At 38.7% G+C, this 23,783-nt stretch overlaps 1 protein-coding gene across 3 annotated transcripts in view; it reads left to right on the top strand.

The window, feature by feature from the left end:
• SMOC2 (SPARC related modular calcium binding 2) overlaps window positions 1-23,783 on the top strand; it is a 182,079-nt gene that overhangs the window by 80,600 nt on the left and 77,696 nt on the right. For all 3 annotated transcript variants that reach the window (XM_060753764.2, XM_060753763.2, XM_060753762.2), the window contains exons 3-6: window positions 16,042-16,148; window positions 16,764-16,863; window positions 19,251-19,298; window positions 21,812-21,862. In XM_060753764.2, the coding sequence (XP_060609747.2) occupies window positions 16,042-16,148; window positions 16,764-16,863; window positions 19,251-19,298; window positions 21,812-21,862 (306 nt within the window). The remainder of the gene's footprint in view (window positions 1-16,041; window positions 16,149-16,763; window positions 16,864-19,250; window positions 19,299-21,811; window positions 21,863-23,783) is intronic.

Genomic DNA, 23,783 nt, shown 5'->3' with positions numbered 1-23,783 from the left:
AGGATCAAGCTTGGTGCCATTTTACTTTAAAAACACACAGCTAAATCTAATTATCAGGCCCAAATTAACTGCATTATTGAATCTATGGATATTTTTTAAAAAAAACTATATGCAACTTCCATAGGTTCAGTGTATTTGGTGAATACAGCTTTTTGGATTACCCAAAAAGAGATCAATTGATCACATTTTAGATTAAAATAAGATCACATTTTAGATTAAAAATAAAATCATCACATTTTACATTAAAAATAAGATCAGAATTTGGGGGTGAGGAGAAGGTCAATGCTCCTGAGACCCCATGCTAGAGTCTGGATTTAATTCTCTGAACTTTTGTTTAAACAATTTTTGTTGCTATTTTACAAAGAGAATCATCACACATTAATAAAATAATGTGTAGTTTAACTCTTCCCTGTATAAGAGTTTCTATTTTGGAACACATGCTTTACATGGTATCTTATGTACAAGCAAATGCTCCTCTATCAATATTCCCAGAGTGTTAGCAGCATGGTAACTATATGAAACAGACCTATTTAAGTTATTTGAAATAGTAGAACTTAGATGTATGTTAAGAACAGGTGCTAGGAATCTAAAGATTTGAGGAAAATATTGTATCCTCATTCAATACTTACAGTTTATGAAAGTTAGCACCCGAAAGAAATGGCAGCTTATATCTCATTAATTTACCATTTATATTTGTTGTTGTTATTTACCTTTAAGTTGTTTTCAACCTGTGGCAACCCTAATATGAAGCTATCACAGGCTTCTTTTGGCAAAGTTTGTTCAGAAGATGTTCACCATTGCCTTCCTCTGAGATTGAGTGTGTGTGACCTGTCCAAGTTCACCCAGTGGATTTCTGTGGCCAAGTGGAGATTCATCTCTAGTTGCCCAAGTTGCAGTCTAATGTTTAATTTATAAGTTTTTATTTCCTGCTGATGTCTTGAGCCTGCTGGGTTTTTTTTATCATGTCAGGGATGCCTGGATGTGTTACCATCCTGTGGGAGGCTTCTCTCATGTCACCACATGTGAAGCTGGAGCTGACAGATGGGAGCTCACCCCGTCTCATGGATTTGAACCACTGACCTTCAGGTCAGTGGTTCAGCAAGCACACAAGAGTTTAACCCATTGCGTCACCACAGCTCCTTAGCCTGCCAGTATGCTGATGTCTTGTGGAAAAGGCCATCTCTCTTTCCTGACAACTTAGTGCGGACACTAAGGTGATTTTCTCTGAGTCCCTAAAAGATGGATGTGTCCTTCCAGTGACAGGCAAAGACATTTTGCTTTGTTTTGACTGTGCTTTGAGAACTCTGATAGGGAATGGGCTTTTAACGAGTTGTTTTACTGTCTATTTTTGTTGTTGGTTTTACTGGATGTGTTTTAAAATTGTTTATTTTATTTTATTTATAACTTTGGCATGTCTTAATTGTGTTGGATTTTAACTTTGTAAGCCCCCGTTTAAGTCCCAGGGCTGGGAAAAGACCCTAAGTATTCAGCAGAATGTGTTAATTCTTTCTAATGTTAGAACTATTAAATTTCATTCTTAGCTCTGTTCATTTAAAAGAATACATGTCAAGAATTAATTTAGTCACTCTCAGGCTCGAATGTAATGTATGATCCCTGTGTCTGCTGGGAATTCATTCCTGAATTTACTGTGGAAAAAGGAAACTATGTATAATAGGGAACCCTATTCAGGTGAATGACTCCTATCAGAAGTCATCATAAAATAACTATGGAAGACCTAGCAAGTTCCTAGATAGGAATCTCCAGGAATTTACTAAGTCCTCTAGGGTGATTGTATGATAATTTCTGGTGGAAGTATACCATAGAATTGCCAGGAGGACCTAAAAATTCCTAGAGGGAGCATCTTATGTCAGATGTGGGTAAGTGAAACTGCACCTGTTGGTCCCACTGGGTGGTTATCCAGTATAGCATGAGGATAACAGAAGGGACAGATTTCTGAATCATTAAATATTTGGTTCTGTGATTAATGCAAATCTTTCTATAGGGTTGTCTGTAGCATAATTGCCATTTTCCAGGTACCCCTCTTTAAAAAAGGGAATGACTCAATGTGAGCACATCTCCATACAGCCCCGAAAGCACCTGGGAACCTCATCAAACAAAGATTTTTTTGTGTCCAGGGATGCTTCTGCACTAGTTGAGGGATGGATGGGGACTCAGGCCATCACATGATGTCCCTCAACTTCTGACAGAGGCCCTGCCTCCAACCAGTGTGGAAGTGTTCTAGGATATTTCCTCATCAACACAAGAAGGTTCCTGTGTTCTGGCTCCAATAGAGACAGTACATTTCTGCCCCAGTTGGGCGACACTTCCCATGTGAGATGGAGGAAATGTCTCCATGTGAGCCTGCGGCTTTACCATGCTTGCTGGTGAAATGAGATCATGGGAAGGCATCTGCAATGTGGGACTCTTAAACACCTTTGTTTTTATTGATATATTACACATTTCTCTCTCACCTACACAATATTACAAACATTATTTTAGTGCATTGAATTATATTAATAATCATTCCATCTCACCAATACAGATTGTTCTGTATTGAGGGATGGTGATGATGGTGATGATAGCTAAGGATCTCTAAAGAATTCAAGAAATCTTCCTCAAAATACAACTAGCAGGATTTTGGGATGACTGTGGGATGACAGTTTGCGGAAAAAAGGGGGTATATCCATGCTGGTTTAATTGTTGAAGAAAATCAGTTTAATGTTGTTGAGACCCCATTTACATGGCCATATAATACAGTTTCAAAATGCAGATTGAACAGGATTACAGACAGTCCCCAAGTTCTTAAAATTGTTCTTAAATTCAATCTTTATGTAAATCAGAACAGGCACATTTTAAGTTTAACTCCAGCCTATGTGTACACACACACACACACACACACACAGAGAGAGAGAGAGAGAGAGCTTTAGATAGCATTGGCAAGGGTTAATGCCCTTGTGATGTTTGTTTTGCAATCTGTGTCCCGTTTAGAAGATTTCATCACACTTTCTGTCCCTGTGATAATTTAATTTTGAAAAAAATGGCTCATTATGGAGACATGGATTGGTGATAAAACTTCAGTGGTGACACCTTTTTCCCATGATAATTTTTTTAGGAGTGAATTTCCTTTCCTAGGGGTAGATTTCTCTCACTTTCTGTTGTCTCACCCCTGTTCTTAACTATGAGTCATTTTAAGTCAGATGTTTGTAACTTGGGGACAGTCTGTATATGGCAGTGTAGGATCATATATGGCAATGTAGTTCAATCTGCATTATGTGAGTCTACAGTGACCATTATAATGCAGTTCAAACCACATCATATGTCAGTGTAAATGGGGCCTGAACAGTTTCTTTATTTCTTAAATTGATTTATTAGAATATTTATATTGATAGAAGGGCAAAATATGACTTGTAGCAGAGTGTTGGCGTGTCTGTATTCATAAGAGAATTTTTACCATTTTATTGCTTGTAATATTATGGAAGTAGAATATTTTAAGGATTCGTGGAAGGCAATTAATGGCTAGGGACAACAATGTGTGCACTTCCATTATCAGAAGCAGAGCCTCTACTGTTTATGTCTCAGGGTTGTTGGAGATACCAAAAATATAAGTTTATTTTAACAATAATTTACATTTTTATTACTGTGAGTGGTTAAGTAGGCAGGGCCCACTACATTGCTTTGTCTAGGGGTCTATAATACTGTTAAGATGGACCTGGGTTCCCCTTACCAAACATAAGGTCAAGAATAGTCAGTGTGGGAACAGATCATTCTGAAGAGTGTGTCAGAACTGTGTGATTGAAATTAACTACATATGTTCATTTGTTATGAATTTAAGGAAAGCTCTGTGTTTGGTTCATGAAGAACTAAGCATCTGTGGTTTGCCCTCAGGGTTGATTTTACTTCAAACATTTCAGCTAAACCACTTTCTAAGTAGTCTTGTTTACCTGATCTATGTTATTCTGTTCTGTTGAATACGAGTTTCTATTTATAAAATAAATAAATAATGAATGAACAAAGAATTACAATATTTTGACACAAATAAACAATGACCTATTGAAAACACAGCACTGTATATTTGTTTTGCCTCTTCTAAGCAGGAGTTAGCTCATGTCGATTTTAAGGAGGGGGGGGAGGATGCCTTTGTACAAGGGCTTGCACATTAATTAGCACATATTTTCCCCTTTTTATATATGTATGTGCCTTCAAGTAATTTATCAACTCATAGCAATCCCTCAGTTTTCACAGGGTTTTCTTAGGCAAGGGATATTTAGTGGTGGTTTGTCATTGCTTTCCTCTGAAATAAAGCCTACTGGTGGTCTCTCATCTAAGTAACTAACCAGGGTTGACCTTGTTCAGTTTTCAAAACCAGATGACAACTTTAGGGTATAGTACATTATATGGGGTTATAATCTGGTGATACTTGCAAGGAAAGGAGTAAAACCCAATCAAAATAGTGGAAATTACTTCTCAATTAGCGTGCCTAGGATTGCATCAGAGGCTAAAGTTTGTTAAAAATTGTTATGGATCTGGAAGATTAATTATGCCTTATCTGACTTGTTCCTTTCGAGATCACTTTGTATCTCTACATGAGCCCCCTCCTCTTTTCTCCTTTGGAAGAGCATGGCTTTTATTTTCTGATAATGCATTAGTATTGAAATATGTGACTTTAGAAATAAACCAGGATCAGCACTGTAGGCTGGCTATACTATTTTCTATATTTTCATATGCTATGTTTTAACTCTGTTGATTGGGCTTGGCCCCATGTAAGCCACACCAAGTCCCTTTGGGGAGATGGAAGCAGGGTATAAAAATTATTATTTTACTGATACAAAAGCACAGCATGTCACAGCAAATGAGATCTATATGCTAGATTTCGTATCAAAAAATCACAAGTCAAACACTAATAATAATAAATAAATAAATAAATAAATAAGTCAAACACTTACCAAGCGTCTAGGACTGTGTGATGTATTTTCGAATGATGTGTGCAGATCCAAGTAAGATGGCCTTTTGCAGTTGACAGATTGTGATTTTGTCAATGTTTATTATTTCCAAATGCCGGCTGAGATCTTTTGGCACGGCACCCAGTGCGCCAATGACCACTGGGACCACCTGTACTGGTTTATGGCAGAGCCTTTGCAGTTTGATTTTGAGGTCTTGATAGAGGCTGAGTTTTTCCTGTTGTTTTTCCTCAATGCGGCTGTCACCTGGTATGGTGACATCAATAATCCAGACTTTTTTCATTTCCACAATTGTGATGTCTGGTGTATTGTGTTCCAAAACGTTGTCAGTCTGGATTCAAAAGTCCTTCAGTATTTTTGCATGTCTATTTCCCACGACCTTTGCGGGTTTATGATCCCACCAATTCTTTACTGCCGGCAGGTGGTACTTGTGACATAAGTTCCAGTGAATCATCTGAGCCACAGAGTTTTGTCTTTGTTTGTAGTCCATCTGCACGATTTTCTTGCAACAACTGAAGATATGGTCCATGGTTTCATCAGCTTCCTTACACAGTCTGCTTTTTGGGTCATCCACTGATTTTTCGATCCTGACCTTAATTGCATTTGTTCTGATGGCTTGCTCCTGGGCTGCAAGAATCAGGCCTTCTGTCTCCTTCTTCAGTGTTCCATTCATGAGCCATAACTAGGTCTTCTCCCTGTCAACTTTTTCTTCAATTTTGTCAAGGAACTGCCCATGCAATGCTTTTTTGTGCCAACTGTCAGCTCTGGTTTGTAGTGCAGTTTTCTTGTACTGGTTCTTTGTCTGCTGTGATTTGAGAAGTTTCTGATTATTGACTTCAATTAAAGCAGGCTCTTGGCTTTCCTTGACATATTCTGCCAGGGAGTGTTTTTCTACTTCAACTGCTTGTTTTACTTGTAAGAGTCTTCTGCCACCAGACTTTCCAGGCAGATAGAGCTGACCAACATCACTGCGAGGATGTAGTGAATTATGAATGGTCATGAGTTTTCTTGTTTTTCTGTCCAAATTGTCCAGTTTTTCCTGCATCCAGTTTATGATGCCAGCAGTATATCTTATGACAGGTATGGCCCAGGTGTTTATGGCCTTGATGATATTGCCTCCATTGAGATTGCTTTTGAGAATTTTTCTGACCCTTTGAATGTATTCTTTGCTGACCATGGTTTTTTAAATTACTACTACTACTACTACTACTACTACTACTATTGTGCCAAATTTTTATGTGGGTCTGGTCTCCATCACGGATCACCTTCGATGCCAGCTTGACCAGGGCGGGTCAGCGCTGCTCGTGCTATTGGATCTCACAGCAGCATTTGACACAGTCGACCACAATCTCTTGACCCACCGCCTTGCTGCTGCTGGAATCAGGGGGACAGCTTTAAACTGGCTGTCCTCCTTTCTTCACAACCGTGGACAGCGAGTGGAGAGGGGAGGCCTGGTCTCTGAGAGGTCCCCTCTATCTTGTGGGGTTCCTCAGGGGGCCATTCTCTCATCCCTCTGTTGTTTAACATGTATATGCAACCACTTGCTCAGCTGGTTCGAGGTTTTGGGCTTGAGTGTTATCAGTATGCCGATGACACTCAGCTGGTGCTGAAGATGGAAGGCCGACCGGACTCTGTACCTGATTGTTTCCATCAGTGCCTCGAGGCCGTTACTGGATGGCTGCATGCCAGCACATTGAGGGTGAATCCAGCAAAGACGGAGATCCTATGGCTGGGTGGACCGGGCAGTGGGGACATCCATCTGCCCACCCAGGATGGCGAGGTGTTATGCCCGTCATCATTGGTAAAGAGTCTGGGAGTCCTTTTGGACCCTCTGCTGACAATGGAGGCCCAGGTCTCCGCCGTGAGCAAAACCGCCTTCTTTCACCTGCGGCAGGCTAGACGGCTGGCCCCCTACCTGTCCAGGGACGACCTAGCTATGGTGATCCAGGCCACGGTCATCTCAAGACTGGACTACTGTAACGCCCTCTACATTGGCCTCCCTCTGTCGGTGATTCGGAAGCTCAAGTTGGTACAAAACGCAGCTGCTCAGCTTCTTGCGGGAATTCCGATGAGATGCCACATAACACCAATCTTACTACAGCTGCATTGGTTACCAATTGAGCACCGGATCACTTTCAAAGTGATGGTACTCACCTTTAAGGCTTTGCATGGTCTGGGGCCAATGTATCTGAGGGATCGTCTCACCCCCTACCAACCCCAGAGATCCCTCCGTTCTGAGGACCAAGATCTATTGGAAGTCCCCAGTGTCAAGACCTTGCGTCTAACGGCAACCAGACGCAGAGCCTTCACAGCAGTGGCGCCATCAGTCTGGAATGCTCTGCCACCTGAAGTTTGTGCCCTGCGGGACTTACCAGCTTTCCGCAGGGCATGTAAGACATACCTGTTCCGACAGGCTTTTAATGTTTGATACTGTTGTTTTTAAATTGTTTTAAATTGCTTTTAAACTTTGTTAGATTTTAGCTATTCTTGTGAGCCGCTCCGAGCCCCAGGGGAGTGGCAGCATATAAGTTTAAATAATAAATAATAAATAATAAAATATCTGAAGGGATAGATCTAGAGTATTTTCAGATACTTCCTGTTCATATTGCTCCCAAAATAACTCTTCCTTTTTAGCTCCAACTCTTCTAACTCCAGGGCAGAACTAACAGTGCCCTGTGAGTCCACATTGTATCCAGCTGCTCCTCAGACCTTCACAATCATTGTTCGGTTTGGGAGTTTGCTTGACCCAGGTTACTGACTTTCACCAATTGCCATTATCGAGGACTTACTTTCATTTGGATGTCTCAGTCAGACAAATGCAGCTGTTGTTCTGGCTGCCACAGGGCTCTTTTTACCTATCATGTCACTTGCCTTTTCATCATGACCAGTTGTGCCTCTTTCAACTTCCTAACTCACTCCAATCCATCCCTCTCCTTACACCTTCCTGCAGATACTTTCATCCAAGCCTTTACCTTATGTATTACTTTCCCCTCTTCTCCATATATCATGTCTGTTTTTCCTCTACTATCTTTACCCCTCACTGAAGCCTCCTTGTTGCCCTGGTGACTCTTGTGTCTCTTAATTCATCTTTCAGTAGACTAGATCTAGTTGAGGGATATGACCCTGATGAGCCATTACAGAAACGACAGTTGACACATATTCCTTTGGCTGAACCACAATAAATAGTAACAATTGGTTTTCCGGGTTCTTACATAACAACAAACACAGTGAAATAAAAACAGATTAAGTGTCTCAAGCTTTCTTTCCTTGAAGCCATGCCAGAACAAGGGATGCAGCTCTTCATTAATTTTCTTCTTGAAAGAAGCAGGAAGAAATTTCATCAATATTTTCCAATTACAGAAAACTATCCACATTTTAGGACTCATTCTGCTCAGAATTTTTCTATGAAAAAAATTCTTCTCTTAAGCAAAAGTATAACCTGCAAATTTCGAGCTGAATTTGACAACAGTAAACATCATCTGTGAAGAAAATATTTCTGTACGGTCATATTTTTCTGTATTTTGCAGAGATGCCACAATGTGTGTGGGGAGATTTGAGAGCATTGCCTCTTCAGATCAAATCCTGCCTCTTCAGTGATGTTTTTATTCAGTTCCTAACTTTCTGCATTGCAGTAACTTACAATTTTATTAAAGATGTTTAGTATCTAAATACAGTTTAAACACTAAAATGAAAAGGGAAGGCAAGGTGACCAAGGGAGTGCAAATACAGAATATAGGGCTTCATCACACTAGAGAAAAAATCCACTTAAAATCAAGTTTCTGCCTCTTGCAGAATTCCAGGGTTTGTAGTTTAGGGAATACCCTTTAACAGCCTCACTAAACTATAAACCCCAGAATTCTGCAGGAGGCAAACCAGATTTTAAGTGGATTCCCCCCCCCCCCACTGTGATAAAGTGGTAGAGGAGTTTCAGCTGTGGATAATTTTAAATGTCCCATTCTCTGTAGTGCTCAAAATTTGAGGATTGAAGGATAATTTCAAGGAGGTTGAATCCTGAATGGTGCAATGTACTCATTTTGCCCTCCTTTAGATCACCATTTGATACTGGGTTGGGGAAAATGAATTCTTCAGGCTGTACACTTTCAAAGGAATGGTGTCCAATTTCAGAGAAGAGAATTAAATTAAAAGTAGGCTTGATGGAGCAAATAAATAGCATATATTTGAAAGTTAGTATAATTCTTTAAAATTCCTTCTTGATCTGGAACACTCTTTTTCCAGTGTTTAAGGCCTCATAAGGCTTTTGCAAAAAACACGAAGTACTACTTTGTACCCATGTCCTTTTTGACACAAACAAGGCTGCAATCCGAAAGGGCAGTTTGACTTAGTTATAGCTTTCAGTTGTACACAAAAATATTCAAAGCTTTGGTAGAACCTGATGTCTACGTGGCACAGATTTGATATGTCTCTGCTTCTTCTGTCCTGCCAAGGAGGGTCTCTAGGATTTTGGAAGATGCTATTCTGCATCATATAGGCCGTTGGCTCTATATAAGTTTCTGTGTTCTTGCACAGTCTTGTGATGTAAATTATAATCCAAAATAAACTAGAACAATCTGAGCTTTGATGATGTTTAGAGTTTCGCCTGTGGAAATTGGAATGAGAACCTATCATTAGCTGAAATCCTCATATCAAAACATCAAAGGGACAGCTCCCAACAAGTTTATTAATCTTTAATTTAAAATAACACATTTAAAACCATAATTATTAATAATGTACATTAGGATATTTTCAGTATATGGTTACATTTCCCCTCTTTTAGGTCTTCATTGTGTCCATGCATGATCTGCAATACGTTGTATAGCATGGCACAATGAATGCGTAATAACCAAACAGTGCATTTTAGCTTTACCAAAGGGGTCAACATATACCATCTGCTATTAAAGAGTTTAAGGCCAAGACAGTTACCCAGCTTCTGTATGCTTCCAGCGTCTGGATTGGTAGTCTAACATTTAAGATAGACAAGATGCAAGCATGGTTCTTGGGGGTCCTCTTCCGGTTCCCCAGATGTCTGCCATCTTGCATCTTGCTACTAGAATTTGGGAAATCCCTCTGTAAACAAGAGCTTTATGGTGGTCTCTTAAATATTGGCTTAAGATCAGTGTTTTTAGTTTGGGCTCAGGTCTAATTCACCATATAGCCCGGGATGAGTACACTAGTAGTTAGTTTAAGCTCAATTCTTTTAAAAAAACCATTTTCTATCACCTTTCTTTATCTCTTTTAACTCACTTGGGCTTTAATGTGGCACTTAAATTTATTAAACAAAAACTCATCTTGAAGTGTTATTCAAAGGGCTGAAAATTAAGATTGAAACATTCAATCTGAAAGCATTTGCAGATGACCTAATGGTTATAATGAAAGATGCAAAAGAAAACACAGAAAATTTACTACATAAGAAAAATTTGGAAAAATAGCAGGTTTTAAAATAAACAAACAAGAAACCACAGTCCTTATAAAATATTTAATAGAAGAGAAGAGAAAGCTAGAAAAAATATCAGGATTACAATTTTTCTAAAAAAAAAAAAAGTAAAATACTTAGAATAACACTCTCAAATAAGAATATGACACTATTTCAAGACAACTATGAAAAGACATGGAAAGATGGAGCACATTAAAATTATCACTATTGGGAAGAATATCTGCTATCAAAATAAATATACTACCAAAAATGCTGTTTGTTTTTCAGAACATTCCCATTATAATAAATGATGCACCTTTTAAACAATGGAAAAAAGACTTAACAAAATACATATGGCAAGGCAAGAAGCCTAGAATTAAAACCAAGATTCTGCAGGTTGAAAAGCAAAGGAGAGGATTGGGGTTACCAGATCTGAAATTGTACTTCAAAGCATGCATACTACTTTGGATGAAATATTGGCTAAACTTAAGAAATGAGTGACTGTCAAAATTAGAAGATCACGAACTATGTTTTGGATGGCATGCCTATATATGCTATCAAAAAGCAAAAGTGCACACAGACTTTAATCACTATTTTATAAGATGAGCCATACTAAGGTTTTGGAACAAGTACAAAATTAAACTATGTCCAAAAACCCCGCTGTAAGTTTCAACGGAAGAAGCTTTCTACAAGTTATATAAGAAGAAAGGAGAACACTGGATTACATACAGAGATTTAATAATACATGAAGATATAAAATACAGATTTAAAACTCAAGAAGATCTGACGGATTCAGGACTTTACCTACAGTAGTACAGATATAGGCAACTGAAAGAAAAATTTGCACTAGAATGTCAAAATATGGGATTTGAAAGAGACCAATCAGAATTTGAAAAGGAACCGTGTACAAATCAAAAACACCTTATTGGAAAAATATATAAAGTATTAGTGCAGATGGAAATAGAAACAGAACTGCTAAAGAATTGTACAATTAAATTGACACAAAATGTTGGGCACAATATAGAACTAGATAAATGGGGAAAGTGTGTGTTGCAACCCCGAGCAGGAAACGAGACCATAAGATAACAATCCACCACACTTGACTGTGGGGAAAAACAATCCCTTTTTATTGATGAAAAATGGTTACAAAATAGAGGAAAATGCAGTCAAAAAGCCACAGTAAAATTCAGCAGTCAGGAATATCCATGAATTAGGTCAAAATTCCAAAAGCAACACTGTAAAAACCTGGAACCTGTTAGCAATTCACTAACCATACTTGGAGCACTAGAAGCCTCTTGGGATGTAGGCCACGGGAAACAGGGAAATCTGCCAAGGTAATGCCTCAGTCTAAACGATGCCTGATCTAATGAGACAACCCGGCGAGAGGCACTTAAAACTGAAGAAACTGTTTCGTGACACGCCTCCAGGCTTTGAAGCCTGAGCTTCCTTTTCCCTTAATCTGCTTGACCTTCGCAGACTCTGCAATTCACTCCAATTTTTCCAAATCTGTCCTTTTCTGTCCTCATTAAGGAAGCCAGGTGTTAAATCCTCTGAAGAGCTATCACCGCTTGGCTCTGCAACATTCTCATCAGAATGTGTAGTTTCACTTTCCAAGCCACTGACCTCAGAATCAACATTTTCATTACCGTCGGGGAGAAATACTATCAGAGAATCAGGTTCAGGTTCACACGCAGGCTGAACCCCAACAGTGTGGACTATTGGCTTAAAGAAAATTTGATACTACAATTGTAGAAAAAAGAAATATAAAATGATGAATAGGTGGTACCTGACCCCAGCAAAACTAGCTAAAATGTATAAGGGAGGAACAACCAGTGCTGGAAATGTAAAGAACAGGATGGAATTTTCTTCCACATGTGGTGGTCCTGTAAAGAAGCAAGAGAATTCTGGGGCAAGATTTTAAAAAAGCTACAAGAACTTTTTCATTCAAAGATACCATTTGGAGCTCAGTCTTTGGACTGTAATAAAGTTTTGATTGATTGATTGATTGATTGACTGATTATGCTGTAGCTTCTCCTAAATGTTTTGGTAAATTTTGGTGTTTGGGACTGTCTCCCATTCAGTGCTGCTACTAGGTTGAACTTTAAATCTTGCTAAGCTTCCAATCTGAGCCGTATTGAGAGTAAGGACTTCTACACATGGGCTTCATTTCAGTGATGGCAATGGACTTGATAAAGTTTGGCCACGATGCCTGACGACTCTCATCACACCCAGTAAAACTGCTTCTGGGATGGCTTCGTGGCCACACTGGAAAAAAAACCCTGCTACCACCAAAAATAAGCTAGTGGCAGACGACAGAAGGTTTTCAGTCTTTCCATTAGGAAAGATGGGTTGAACTGGATTTAGGAGGTTTCCTCTCATGTGATGAACAGCAGTTTAGAAATATATAAATATTTGCCTGCCTGCCTATCTACTTCATATTTTTAGTATTAGAAATACTAATAACATACAACAATTTGACCTCATACATAATCTGAGGGCAGGTTTTAGGGCCCAAATTATACAACAAATTGAGGATTATTCCATGGAGAGGGGAAAAACATCACCACCACCTCAGGGTGTCACTTGGCCATTGCTACATCAATTTCCTTTTCCAGGCAGCCAAAAAATCTTTTCCTACTCTGTTCAGAGAAATGAATGGTTCTTTTTTTAAAAAAATGTTAAGGTGCAGTGTTAACTCTTTTCAGAAAAGAAAACACCCCCTTCTTAGTGTAGAATGGGGAAAGGTGAGAATTTACTCCCTTCTGGGAAAATCTAAGAGAAATACTGACCGCTTCTCCCCTACTCTCGTGGAGCTCTTTTAAGAAGAAGCACAAAATACCTACCTCTGCCATTTCCCCACCTGGTTATTCAAAAACAGCAGAAGTGTCAATGTAATGGAGAGATCCTGAAATGGACGAAGCTCCCACTGGTCACCACTGTACTTGGAGAAGTGGATGGGTCCTTTTTCAATAAGAGTTGTGGTATAGTAGTTAATTTTTGTAAGTAATTAAGTGAGTAAATAAAACCTCAAATATTAATTTAGAAACTATCAGCCTGAGTAATCTGAAGAGCAACATTTCAATAACCTTTGCCTTTGGATGCAAATAACTATTTAAGTTCTATCCCATTAAGAGCTTCCTGAGTTTGAATAATTCCATAACCTCTAGACTTTAGACTGATGGTATTATATTCCATCATATTCAGCTTTCTTTAAATGCTTACTGCATTGGATATGCTGAAAGAAGTTTTTCAAGAAAAAATGTATTGAAATTCATCTCTCTGGCATTCTTCAAGGATCCTTCCTCTATAAAAGCTTTTTCATTCTATCTGTATCAGCATCGTAGTAGAGATCTTGGATGCATTCCCATTTAGGTTTTGTTTAAGACAAAAAATCCCAAGTGTGTCAGTTTTACCTCTCAATAAGAGTGTAGAAAACTGCTGATTTCATGTGCTGGAATTTAGATCACTTTTCCCTTTGGCATTTAAACCACATGATGCACTAAAAATGAAGACAGAAGTCCACCAAAGGAGAGATTTATTTTCAGTTGAAGTACTTGCTACATTAAAACCACATGTCAGTAAGTAATGTATAAGTAAACTTATAAGTTTGGCTAAGGCATATGGTATGAACGCTGTGTTACGTTTTCTTTATTATTATTTTTTAAATTAACTACCGCAGTTTGGCTTCACTTTAGGAAAGGCCTTTGGTATGAACTTAAGAAATTGGGCAAAAAGGAGTCTTGTAGCACCTTGAAAACTAGTGGATATAATATGGTATACATATTTATGGGCTAGAGCCCAAAGAGGTAAGGGATTCTTTTCCCCCTCCAAAATAAAGAAATGCTTCTAGGGCATTAAGAAACTTGCCCTCCTGCATACAAGAAATTTGTTGACATATGTTCATCTTTAAAAAAGACTTTCTTCAAAGTTCCCAAAAGGCACTTAAAGTTTCAACCACATATAAGTACAGCAATTTAAAACAAAAACAAGTATTAAATGGAGACACCATACAGTGCACCATTATATGTGATACAGAAGCCCCATTCAGTAACTTCATGCCCATAGATGACAGAAATATAAAAAAGGTTTTTGAAGAGACTCTGAGGTGACTCCACCTCTCAAAGCAATGCATAATCTGTACCCCCAAGCAGTATGGAGTTGATGTCAATGTAAACTAGTTCTGCTCAGATCTAAGCAAGTAAGGCCACCAGTGGCTCACAGTCCAAGTAACAGGCTTTCATCCTGATGTGGAAAGAGAAGAGGCCAGTTAAGACCATCTAGATCAGAGGTTCTCAAACTTGGGGCTCCACAGGTGATAGTGAGGGGCTCTGCAGCTCCATGCTCCTCCCTGCCCCTTCTCTTTCCTTCTCCCGAGAAATCAGGGAAATTAAAATTTTGAGCTGCTGAAAACAACAGCAGCAGCAGGGTCCTCCTGGGGCGCAGATCTTTATCTGCACCTCCCTCACTGCCCAGATTTTTTAACTTGCTGCCTACCCTTCCACCCACCCCAGTTCTGTGCTTCCAAAACCCAATTTCCCTCCCACAGCAGGTGCTTTGATTTTGTTTTTCCACATGGTAGAAGGAAGTTGCACTGGATAAAAGAGTTTTCACGTTATGCTGAAAAATGCATATTGTATGTACTAGAAGAATGCATTCACACCACAGTGGTACTACTATTGAGAAGGCCTTCTCTAGCAGCCAACTTTTTCACCACATATGCTGGTGAGCAGAGAAATAGAGGCATTGGGCAAAGATCCTCAAAGGAGAACTTAAGGAATATGTGGAATAGAAATGTAAATATTTGACTGTTTCATCTTTACATGTGAGGACAAATAATTACGGTAATTTCTGCTTGCTGGGGGAAACACTGACTATTCTTTTACAGAATTCTCCCTGTGTTCAAACATCCTTAAATGTTGAAGAGGAATTATAGTTTTCCTGTGGAGAAAATAGGTTTTCTGTATTAAAGATATTTCTTCCTGAAAATGACATAGGTATTATTTTGCAAAAATATATTTAAAATATTTATTCTGTAATGCTTTGGGATGTTCAGATACTGAAAGAAAATTGTGACAAATTGGGAAACCCATTTGCAGTGTGGGAATGGATCATTACAAAGAACATTTCCATCCCTAATATAAAAAGATATTATTTTTTTTTTTTGTAAAATGGCCCAAGGCATCTTAAGCCTGAATGGGTTGCATTTTGAATTCATCCTAGAAATATACCAGAAGCCAATGTAGATGCATGGATACCAGTATAATATGGCAACAACCCGTAGAGTAACACAATGGGTAACAAAATTTGAAAAAAAAGTTCCTGGTTTGAAAATGTTATTTCCTGTTTAATTGTGAGGTACTTGCTTTAAAAGTAGTTGTTACATACCAGAAACTTCATTTTTGTGGCTGCCAGAAACTATGTTGAATAGCTTAATTTATATCCCACCCCCTCTTCCCAAAAGGAGTCAGGGCGGCTTACAACAATGAAAAGCAAAATGTGCTGCAGGATGTCCCACAAAAACTTTTTTTGCAGTTTAATAAACTTTCCCCATGTTTTTATCATAGAACCAATTAGAAAATGACATTTATAACTCAGAGACAAATATCATGTTACATAGTGTAATTCATGTAGCCTTAAAGATTTTATCTCCTGATTTCCCTCTCCTTCCTGCAGATGTTTCAAGATGTGTGGCAGAGAGAAAATACACTCAAGAACAAGCACGCAAAGAGTTCCAGCAAGTTTTCATTCCAGAATGCAACGATGATGGCACTTATAGCCAGGTTGATTGAAAATCCTTGACTCTCAACTGCAATGTCTTTTTTCATGCAGAACAACTTTTGTTGGTTCAGAATTTACAGTTCAGCTTTCTGTGTAATACAGCTGCAAATATGTGACTTTATAAAATTGGATTGCAATTCCCAGTTAAGTACAGTGAGCTCTGTAATAGGTGGGTCCCAGTGAGTTGTCAACAGTATTATGAAGATGGTTGTTTGAAGATGCACCCTGGATGTGTAATGCTGGATGAAAGCTAAATTTACCCTTTGTGATTCCCTGTCTAGAGGTCCCGTTTTTGCCTATGCATATCAGAGTCCTGGATTGCACCCCGTTTAATGGTGGCAATGTGATTTCAGTCTGATGTTCAATTTTAACAAAACTCTGGGAATTAATTCAGATAGATAGATAGATAGATAGATAGATAGATAATCCGATAGATTAACTGATAGTTTAATAGGAAAATTATACAGACAAGGTAGGATAAAATAGAATAAAATCAGATAAAGGAACATTCAATTACAGTAAATCCTTAGTGATGGAACTGTACATTTGATTTCTAAAACTATTTGAGATATTAAAATATATTTTCTGAGTTTTGTATGATCAATGTTTTTTGATAGGTTCAATGTCACAGTTACACCGGGTACTGTTGGTGTGTCACTCCAAATGGCCGTCCAATCAGTGGTACAGCTGTATCACACAAAACTCCGCGCTGTCCAGGTAAAAGGCATGCTATGAATGAAGAGATTTTTCAGCTCCCTCCCTTTTTCCCTTTCCTACCCCCTCTTTCTCCTTCTCCTTCTCCTTCTTTTTTGTGAAATGTCAATTGAAGTTTTTTTGTAAACCATCTATATAAAAATGGGATCAAAAGCAAAACAAACAAAGAAAACTCCACCCTGCCTACTGTATCATAAAAGAAATTTGCGAAAGTAATTGACTTAGTTTTTGAAAAGAGTTGGAATCCTTGCTAACTCTCTTCTAATGATGGTTGTTAAGCCTCACTGTGGATTAGTTTATGTTTCTTCTTCTTTGGAGTCACCATGGTTTGGTTTCCAAGAGTTTTAAGTGAACTTTGGATTTGGAGTAACCTCAAGTCTCACTGCAACAGCTAATAACACTTTGAACATTAATCCAATTTCCTAATGGCATTATAAAAGAGAAGTTTAATTTTATGGTTGTTCAATGCAAAACTCAAATGACCCCAAATTGGCACCCAGGCAGCAATCATATGCCTAAATTACTCTTGTTATTGAAATCAGTGATTACATATACACATCTAACAGCGGGATTGTGTCTGTGTATGAAAAAGTCAGTGTTATTCAGTAATTAGTTGTAGATTTTCATCTATGTAATAATCTGGATCCTGTATTTTACTAGAACCATTTTATGTCTTTCAGAGCTTTCCAGTAATATTGTTGTTGGAATTTTAATAAGTGCTTTTAAAAACTGACAGCAAGAGTAAGAGCTACTCTTTACAAAAGAGGAAATATTGCTAGGATCAGATAACATCTGCATGGCAATTGCCCACAGTTCTGCTTCCCACAAAAAAAAAAAAAGAGAGAGTAGATGAGCAAATGTTCCTATTTTAGCAGAAAACTTCTGAAACTGGAAAAAAAAGATTGCTTTACCAATGTCCTTGCAGTCATAGAGTTGATATTCTTGAAATTATATGATATTTTCAAATTACTTGCTGAGCAGTGTTAAGTTTTTCAATTATTTTAATTACTTGTGCCGCTCAGAGTGTGCCTATATATTAATTATTGCTTTATTATTGTCAAATTTTGCCTATTCCATGCTGTTATTGATTCAGCACTCATTTTAGTGCTTGTTGATGTATTGTTTTAATTGTGATTTATGTTTAATTGTGGTTTTACTATTTTAATTGTTTGTATTGGCATTGTATCGGTGCTCAATGTAAGGCATTGAATCTTGCCATTATTTATGTGTAAGCCACTTTGAGTCCCCCCAGGGGTGAGAAAGGCAGTATATAAATATTGTAAATAAATAAATAATTTCAACCCAGCCCATGTCTTTTGGGCCACCTAGTGAACTTCATACTTAACTGGAGATTTTAACCCATATCTCTTCAGCCTACACTCTGTGCATTATTCTGCAGATTGATTGAAAGCCCTGGTTATTTGTTATCTGTATGCCTTTCATATGGAGTCATGTCCACATAGAAAATATTCCCTGTTGAAAAACCATTCCTGATCATCTGAACTTCTGTGCAGCTGCATGTTTCAACTATTTCCTGACAAGGCCATTTGGGTAAATAAAATTGTGCTGTATTTACTATAATTGATCCAACATTTATCCTTCTAATGTTAAAATCATTTATGTACAGCATGGTTGTAGTCCATTGCTGAAAGCATACTTTAGATTCGCAGCTTCTTGGAGGCCCTCCCAACCCCCATCAGAGCACTGGACAATTTTGAGAGTTCAGAGTAAATCAAATGTACTTCCCTGACAGCATGAAGATAAATGCCCTGTCCTCCACAAACTGTCTGCTGAAAAGCACCAGATGCAACACTGACATTTTTACTGCTCCCCATGTCAATATATCAACATTTAGAGAACTAAAAGGAATTTTAGAGCCACTGAGCTCTTGGGAGATGGAATGGAAATTTAGAAACAGGTGTTAAATTATTGCTGGAATGTGATGTACACAATGCAGTTCCATAGCATTTGCCTTCAAGTTGTGCATTTTGTTTCCCATGTGCTTCGTACCAAAGGTGGTGTAAAACAGCATGTATGAGGTTTCCAGAATCTTTCTCTTTGAGATGGAAGAATTATTGCAAGCTTGGATTCCTCCTTAGATCTATCCTGATAATAAAACTACAGCAGTATTAATATATCAAGTTGGCATGGGTAATTTGTGGCTCTTCAGAAGTTGTTGGATCAACCTCATCATTCAACACCATGAGCTATACTGGCTGAAACAGATAGATGCTAAAATTTAGCAACATCTGATGGACCACAGGCTGCTCATTCATGTATTAAAATAGTCATGCTTAAAAAGCTACTTCTCTGTCCCACCTCAGTTTGCATCTTGGACATAGAAATGATTTGTTTTCTGCTGTTGTTTTTTATCCTTCCCTAACCATTAGGTTCTCTAAATGAGAGGCTTCCACAACGAGAAGGTACAGGAAAAGCAGGTAAATATCTTACCATTTAAAATGGATTATCTTTTTTAATAACTATGAGTACTTGTCTTGCTTTATAAGTATAATCCTATCCCACCCCTGCCATAGACATATATGTCTTTAATCTTTTCCCATTTTAATGTCCCTGTCATCTTACTTTACCTTTACTATCCTCATTGCTGCTACCAAATGGCCATGAAATACCAGGAGGGTTCTTGCAGACCAGTTCAGGTTGTAGCTGATTCTGTTGTCCATACACACCCTGAAAGCAGGGTTTCTCCCCTAATTTGCTTAACGCAGGGTAAAATTGGGTCAATCTGGTTTACCTAGGTTAAGGACCAGATGTTGTCTGGACATCCAGGTTCAACTTTTAGTCCAATTCGAGACCACTGTACACAAGCAGCCTAGTTAGTATATATATTTCATCCACTGCAGTGGTTATTAAGGATAGGTTTTCTGATGATGAATTATTGTAATGATTAAAACTGGTGGATCTTATTCAGAGCCAAGTAGTTGCTGTGATTATTAATGATATATCCTTATAACTTTTCATATGCCTGTTTTACAATCATTCATGTCTTTCTGGACCTATTTACCTCCCACTGTACTCAGTGGAATTAGTCCTAAGATTAATGGGGAGGCATATTCAACTCTATTTAATACATTTTTCCCCAAAAGGTACAAGCTAAGGAAATCTGGCAGATAGGAAAATTATGTAACTGTCTTGGATTTATGGTCCTATGGGAACCTTAGAAAACATAACCATTTTATGTTTTGCTCCTATGCAAAAACTCAGTAGCTGCTTGAACTGAGTAATATGAGATGGATATATATTACTTGAGGGCAATGCTTTCTTTCATACACTTGCCAGGCAAATGTGTAGGATCCAGGTGTCCACAACTTTCTTAAGAAATGCAATACAACTCATAAATTTTGGGTTTTGGCACTGAATATTGCTAACATGCTATGTGCCATCTTTAAAGGTTGCCTGGATTTTGAAACAGAGCAGCAATGAATAAGTTTTATCACCTGCCTCCAGCTACACACTGTGCTTAATATACATGGAACAAAACCAGGTGTGAAGCCGAATACTTTACAAAGAAAACTTCTGCAGTTTTCTGCAAGAGTCTGAAGCCAGCCAACTGTCAGAACCTATTTACACAAACATGGCACAAGTCCTGTTAGGTTTAATGCCGCACTACATGGGTATCTTGAATATCATTTAAGGGGTGCTTTGGGATTCAATTGCCAACATCTGTTTTGTTGGATCAGCATGTTTCACAGTGAGAGGTTTTGCAGAAATCAGCATTTTGTACTCCACATATTCCAGTAATTATACAAGACATTTAAAACAGGATGCTGTCATAGAGAGAGAAAAGGAGAGGGAAAGAGAAAGAGAAAGGTACAATTGCTTCTGTTATGGTCTTCATTTTTAAAATATTTTACTTTGTGCAGTGTGTACATATTTTTTTTTTTTGTAATTCACTAAGAAAGCTACCTTCTGTGTTTCTATGTTTGTCAATGGCAGCTTATTGGTCCCAGTGGTGTGATGAATGCACTTTGGGTTTAATATGAACTTTAAAGGAGCTATCCTTAATGTTGACTGTTATTTAGGGATATGATTCAATAGTTTAAAAGAGCTATCCTGAGTGCTGAACCCATAAGGTGATCAAATTCTATACTTTGGATATTTTGGAATAAAATGAGGAATGGGTTCACATAACTGTAATCTGTTATTTTTTATTTCATTTTATCTTAATTTTTTGAATGTTTATATCCCACTCTATATCATGGGATCTCAGAAGAGATCTCAGGCTTTATTTGTTTATTAAAACAATGGCATAGGACATGGGTATAAGGTGTGTGGTCTCTAGATTGAGTTGGCCTGTAATTCCCATTGCACTGAGCCAGCAAAGTCAATGGTGAAGGATGATTGAAGTTGCAGTCATTTATACAAAAAAGAAATGGATGCTTATTTCTGGTCACCCAAATTTACATGGTTTCAGAGCAGCACCTGATAAAAACAAAACAAACCAGAAGAGCCATACTGGCATGATTGGGTCCATAAATTCTATGACCTATACCACTGTTTCTCAAACTCTCCTCTTCCAGGTGTTTTGGACTTCAGCTCCCAGAAATTCCAGCCATCTTACCAGCTGTTAGGAATTGTGGGAGCCGAAGTCCAAAACACCTGGAGGAGCAGTGTTTGAGAGACACTGGACTATATATACATCTTGATTTGTTCTTTTTGTGGTCATCCACAGTTCCTTTTCTTTTAATAAGCAAGTATTGTAAGAGCCAACGCACTGGGATCTCTTTGCACAAGACAATAACCTTTGCAAAGGTTTTCTAATTTAATTGTCTTATTGCCCAGAATGCTAAAATACCAATTAAATTCATAGTATACTGTGACTCTCTGAGACTATACAGTATTTAAATAATTATTCTCAGTTATGTATGTGCACTTATTTAGTTTACTCTCATAATTGTAGTCTCCTTTCAAATCTTTTCCATTCTGAATTCAGATGATGCCTCAGCTCCTGCACTGGAGACACAGCCCCAAGGGGATGAAGAAGGTGAGCATTTATAGAAATGGAACAGGAACAAGATGGAAGCGAGTGTTCTTCTTAGGTGATCCCTTGTTGGACGAGTAAGATGGTCTTCCATCATGGGTTTCCTTGTGGATTCGTAGGTGGCTGTGGAGCCCTATCCTTGACCCGCATCTTCTCCCACAGTGAAGGCATTGGTTTCCCAGTGGAAGGCGGTCCTGGTCGGGGTTGGCTTGACGTGCCTTCCTCCTGGCACGTTTCTCTCTTTCACCCTCCACTCATGCCTCCTCGAATTCTGCAGCACTGCTGGTCACAGCTGACCTCCAGCTGGAGCGGTCAAGGGCCAGGGCTTCCCAGTTCTCAGTGTCTATGCCAGAAATTTTAAGGTTGACTTTGAGGCCATCTTTAAATCTCTTCCTGTCCACCAACATTCCGTTTTCCGTTCTTAAGTTCAGAGTAGAGCAACTGCTTTGGGAGACGGTGGTCAGGCATCCGGACAACGTGGTCGGCCCAGCAGAGTTGATGGCAGAGGACCATCGCTTCAATGTTGGTAGTCTTTGATTCTTCCAGCACGCTGATGTTTGTCTGCTCGTCTTCCCAAGAGATTTGCAGGATTTTCTGGAGGCAGCGCTGATGGAATCGTTTCAGGAGTTGCATGTGACATCTGTAGACAGTCCACGTTTCGCAGGCATATTGCAGGGTTGGGAGGACAATAGCTTTATAGACAAGCAGCTTGGTATCCCTACGGATGTCCCGGTCCTCAAACACTCTCTGCTTCATTCAGGAAAATGCTACAGTCGCAGAGCTCAGGTGGTGTTGTATTTCGGTGTCGATGTTGACTTTGGTGGAGAGGTGGCTGCCAAGGTAGTGGAAATGGTCAACATTTTCTAATGTTACACCATTAAGCTGTATCTCTGGCATTGGGGAGAGGATGGCTGGTGACTGCTGGAACAGCACTTTGGTTTTCTCAATGTTCAGTGACAGGCCAAGCTTTGTGTATGCTTCTGCAAAGGTGTTGAGAGTGGCTTGTATATCTTCTTCTGAATGCGCACAGACGACATTGTCATCAGCATACTGGAGTTCTATAACAGATGTTGTTGTAACCTTGGTTTTGGCTTTCAGTCTGCTGAGGTTAAACAGCTTGCCATCTGTCCGATAGATGAGTTCCACTCCTTCTTAGGCGATCCCTCGCCTAAGAAGGTGAGCATTTATAGAAATGGAAGAAGGTGAGCATTTATAGAAATGGAACAGGAACATGATGGAAGCGAGTATTGTATACTGTATAGGTGATTTTCTAAACTTACTTCAGTATTTGGTTTGTATCCCTCTATTCATCTAAACCAGTGGTTCTCAACCTGTGGGTCACCAGATGTTTTGGCCTTCAACTCCCAGAAATCCTAACAACTGGTAAATTGGCTGGGATTTCTGGGAGTTGTAGGCAAAACACCTGGGGACCCATAAGTTGAGAACCATTGATCTAAGTAGTTAAAGGTGGTGCACATGGCTTTATACTAATGGGGCAGATAGTGAGTGGCACTAAGTCGTCCAATGTGTTTCATGGCTTAGCGATCTTGTCTTTTTTCTATGCCATTGCATATAATGGGACTTCAGGTTTTTGATTGATTGGGTTTTGGTTCCCACAGAGAGGTCAGGCAACTGAGCACCAGCTGATACTCAGTTCTCTGATCTCTGTATGCTGTTTACTAGCTGCTAAAGTGAATGAGAAGATATATAAATGTATGTACTGTCAACCTAAAATGGAGAAAAGATCAATAAGTGCAGTAAGAAAGCTTTTCAGTTCTCTTAGACTTGTTGAACTGCTGAGGATTTTATTTCTATATTTAATGGCTAATTTAATGTAATATTGAGAGTTATCTTGGGACTCGGGACTATGTCTGTTCTTGTTTTTATTGTATTTTAAAGTTAATTGTATTGTTTTTAATCTACT

The sequence above is a fragment of the Anolis sagrei genome, chromosome 1, assembly GCF_037176765.1.
Source record: "Anolis sagrei isolate rAnoSag1 chromosome 1, rAnoSag1.mat, whole genome shotgun sequence".
In the NCBI taxonomy this organism is placed as follows: domain Eukaryota; kingdom Metazoa; phylum Chordata; class Lepidosauria; order Squamata; family Dactyloidae; genus Anolis; species Anolis sagrei.
The sequence above is the reverse complement of the archived record's forward strand: the minus strand, read 5'-3'. Positions and strand labels throughout refer to the sequence as shown.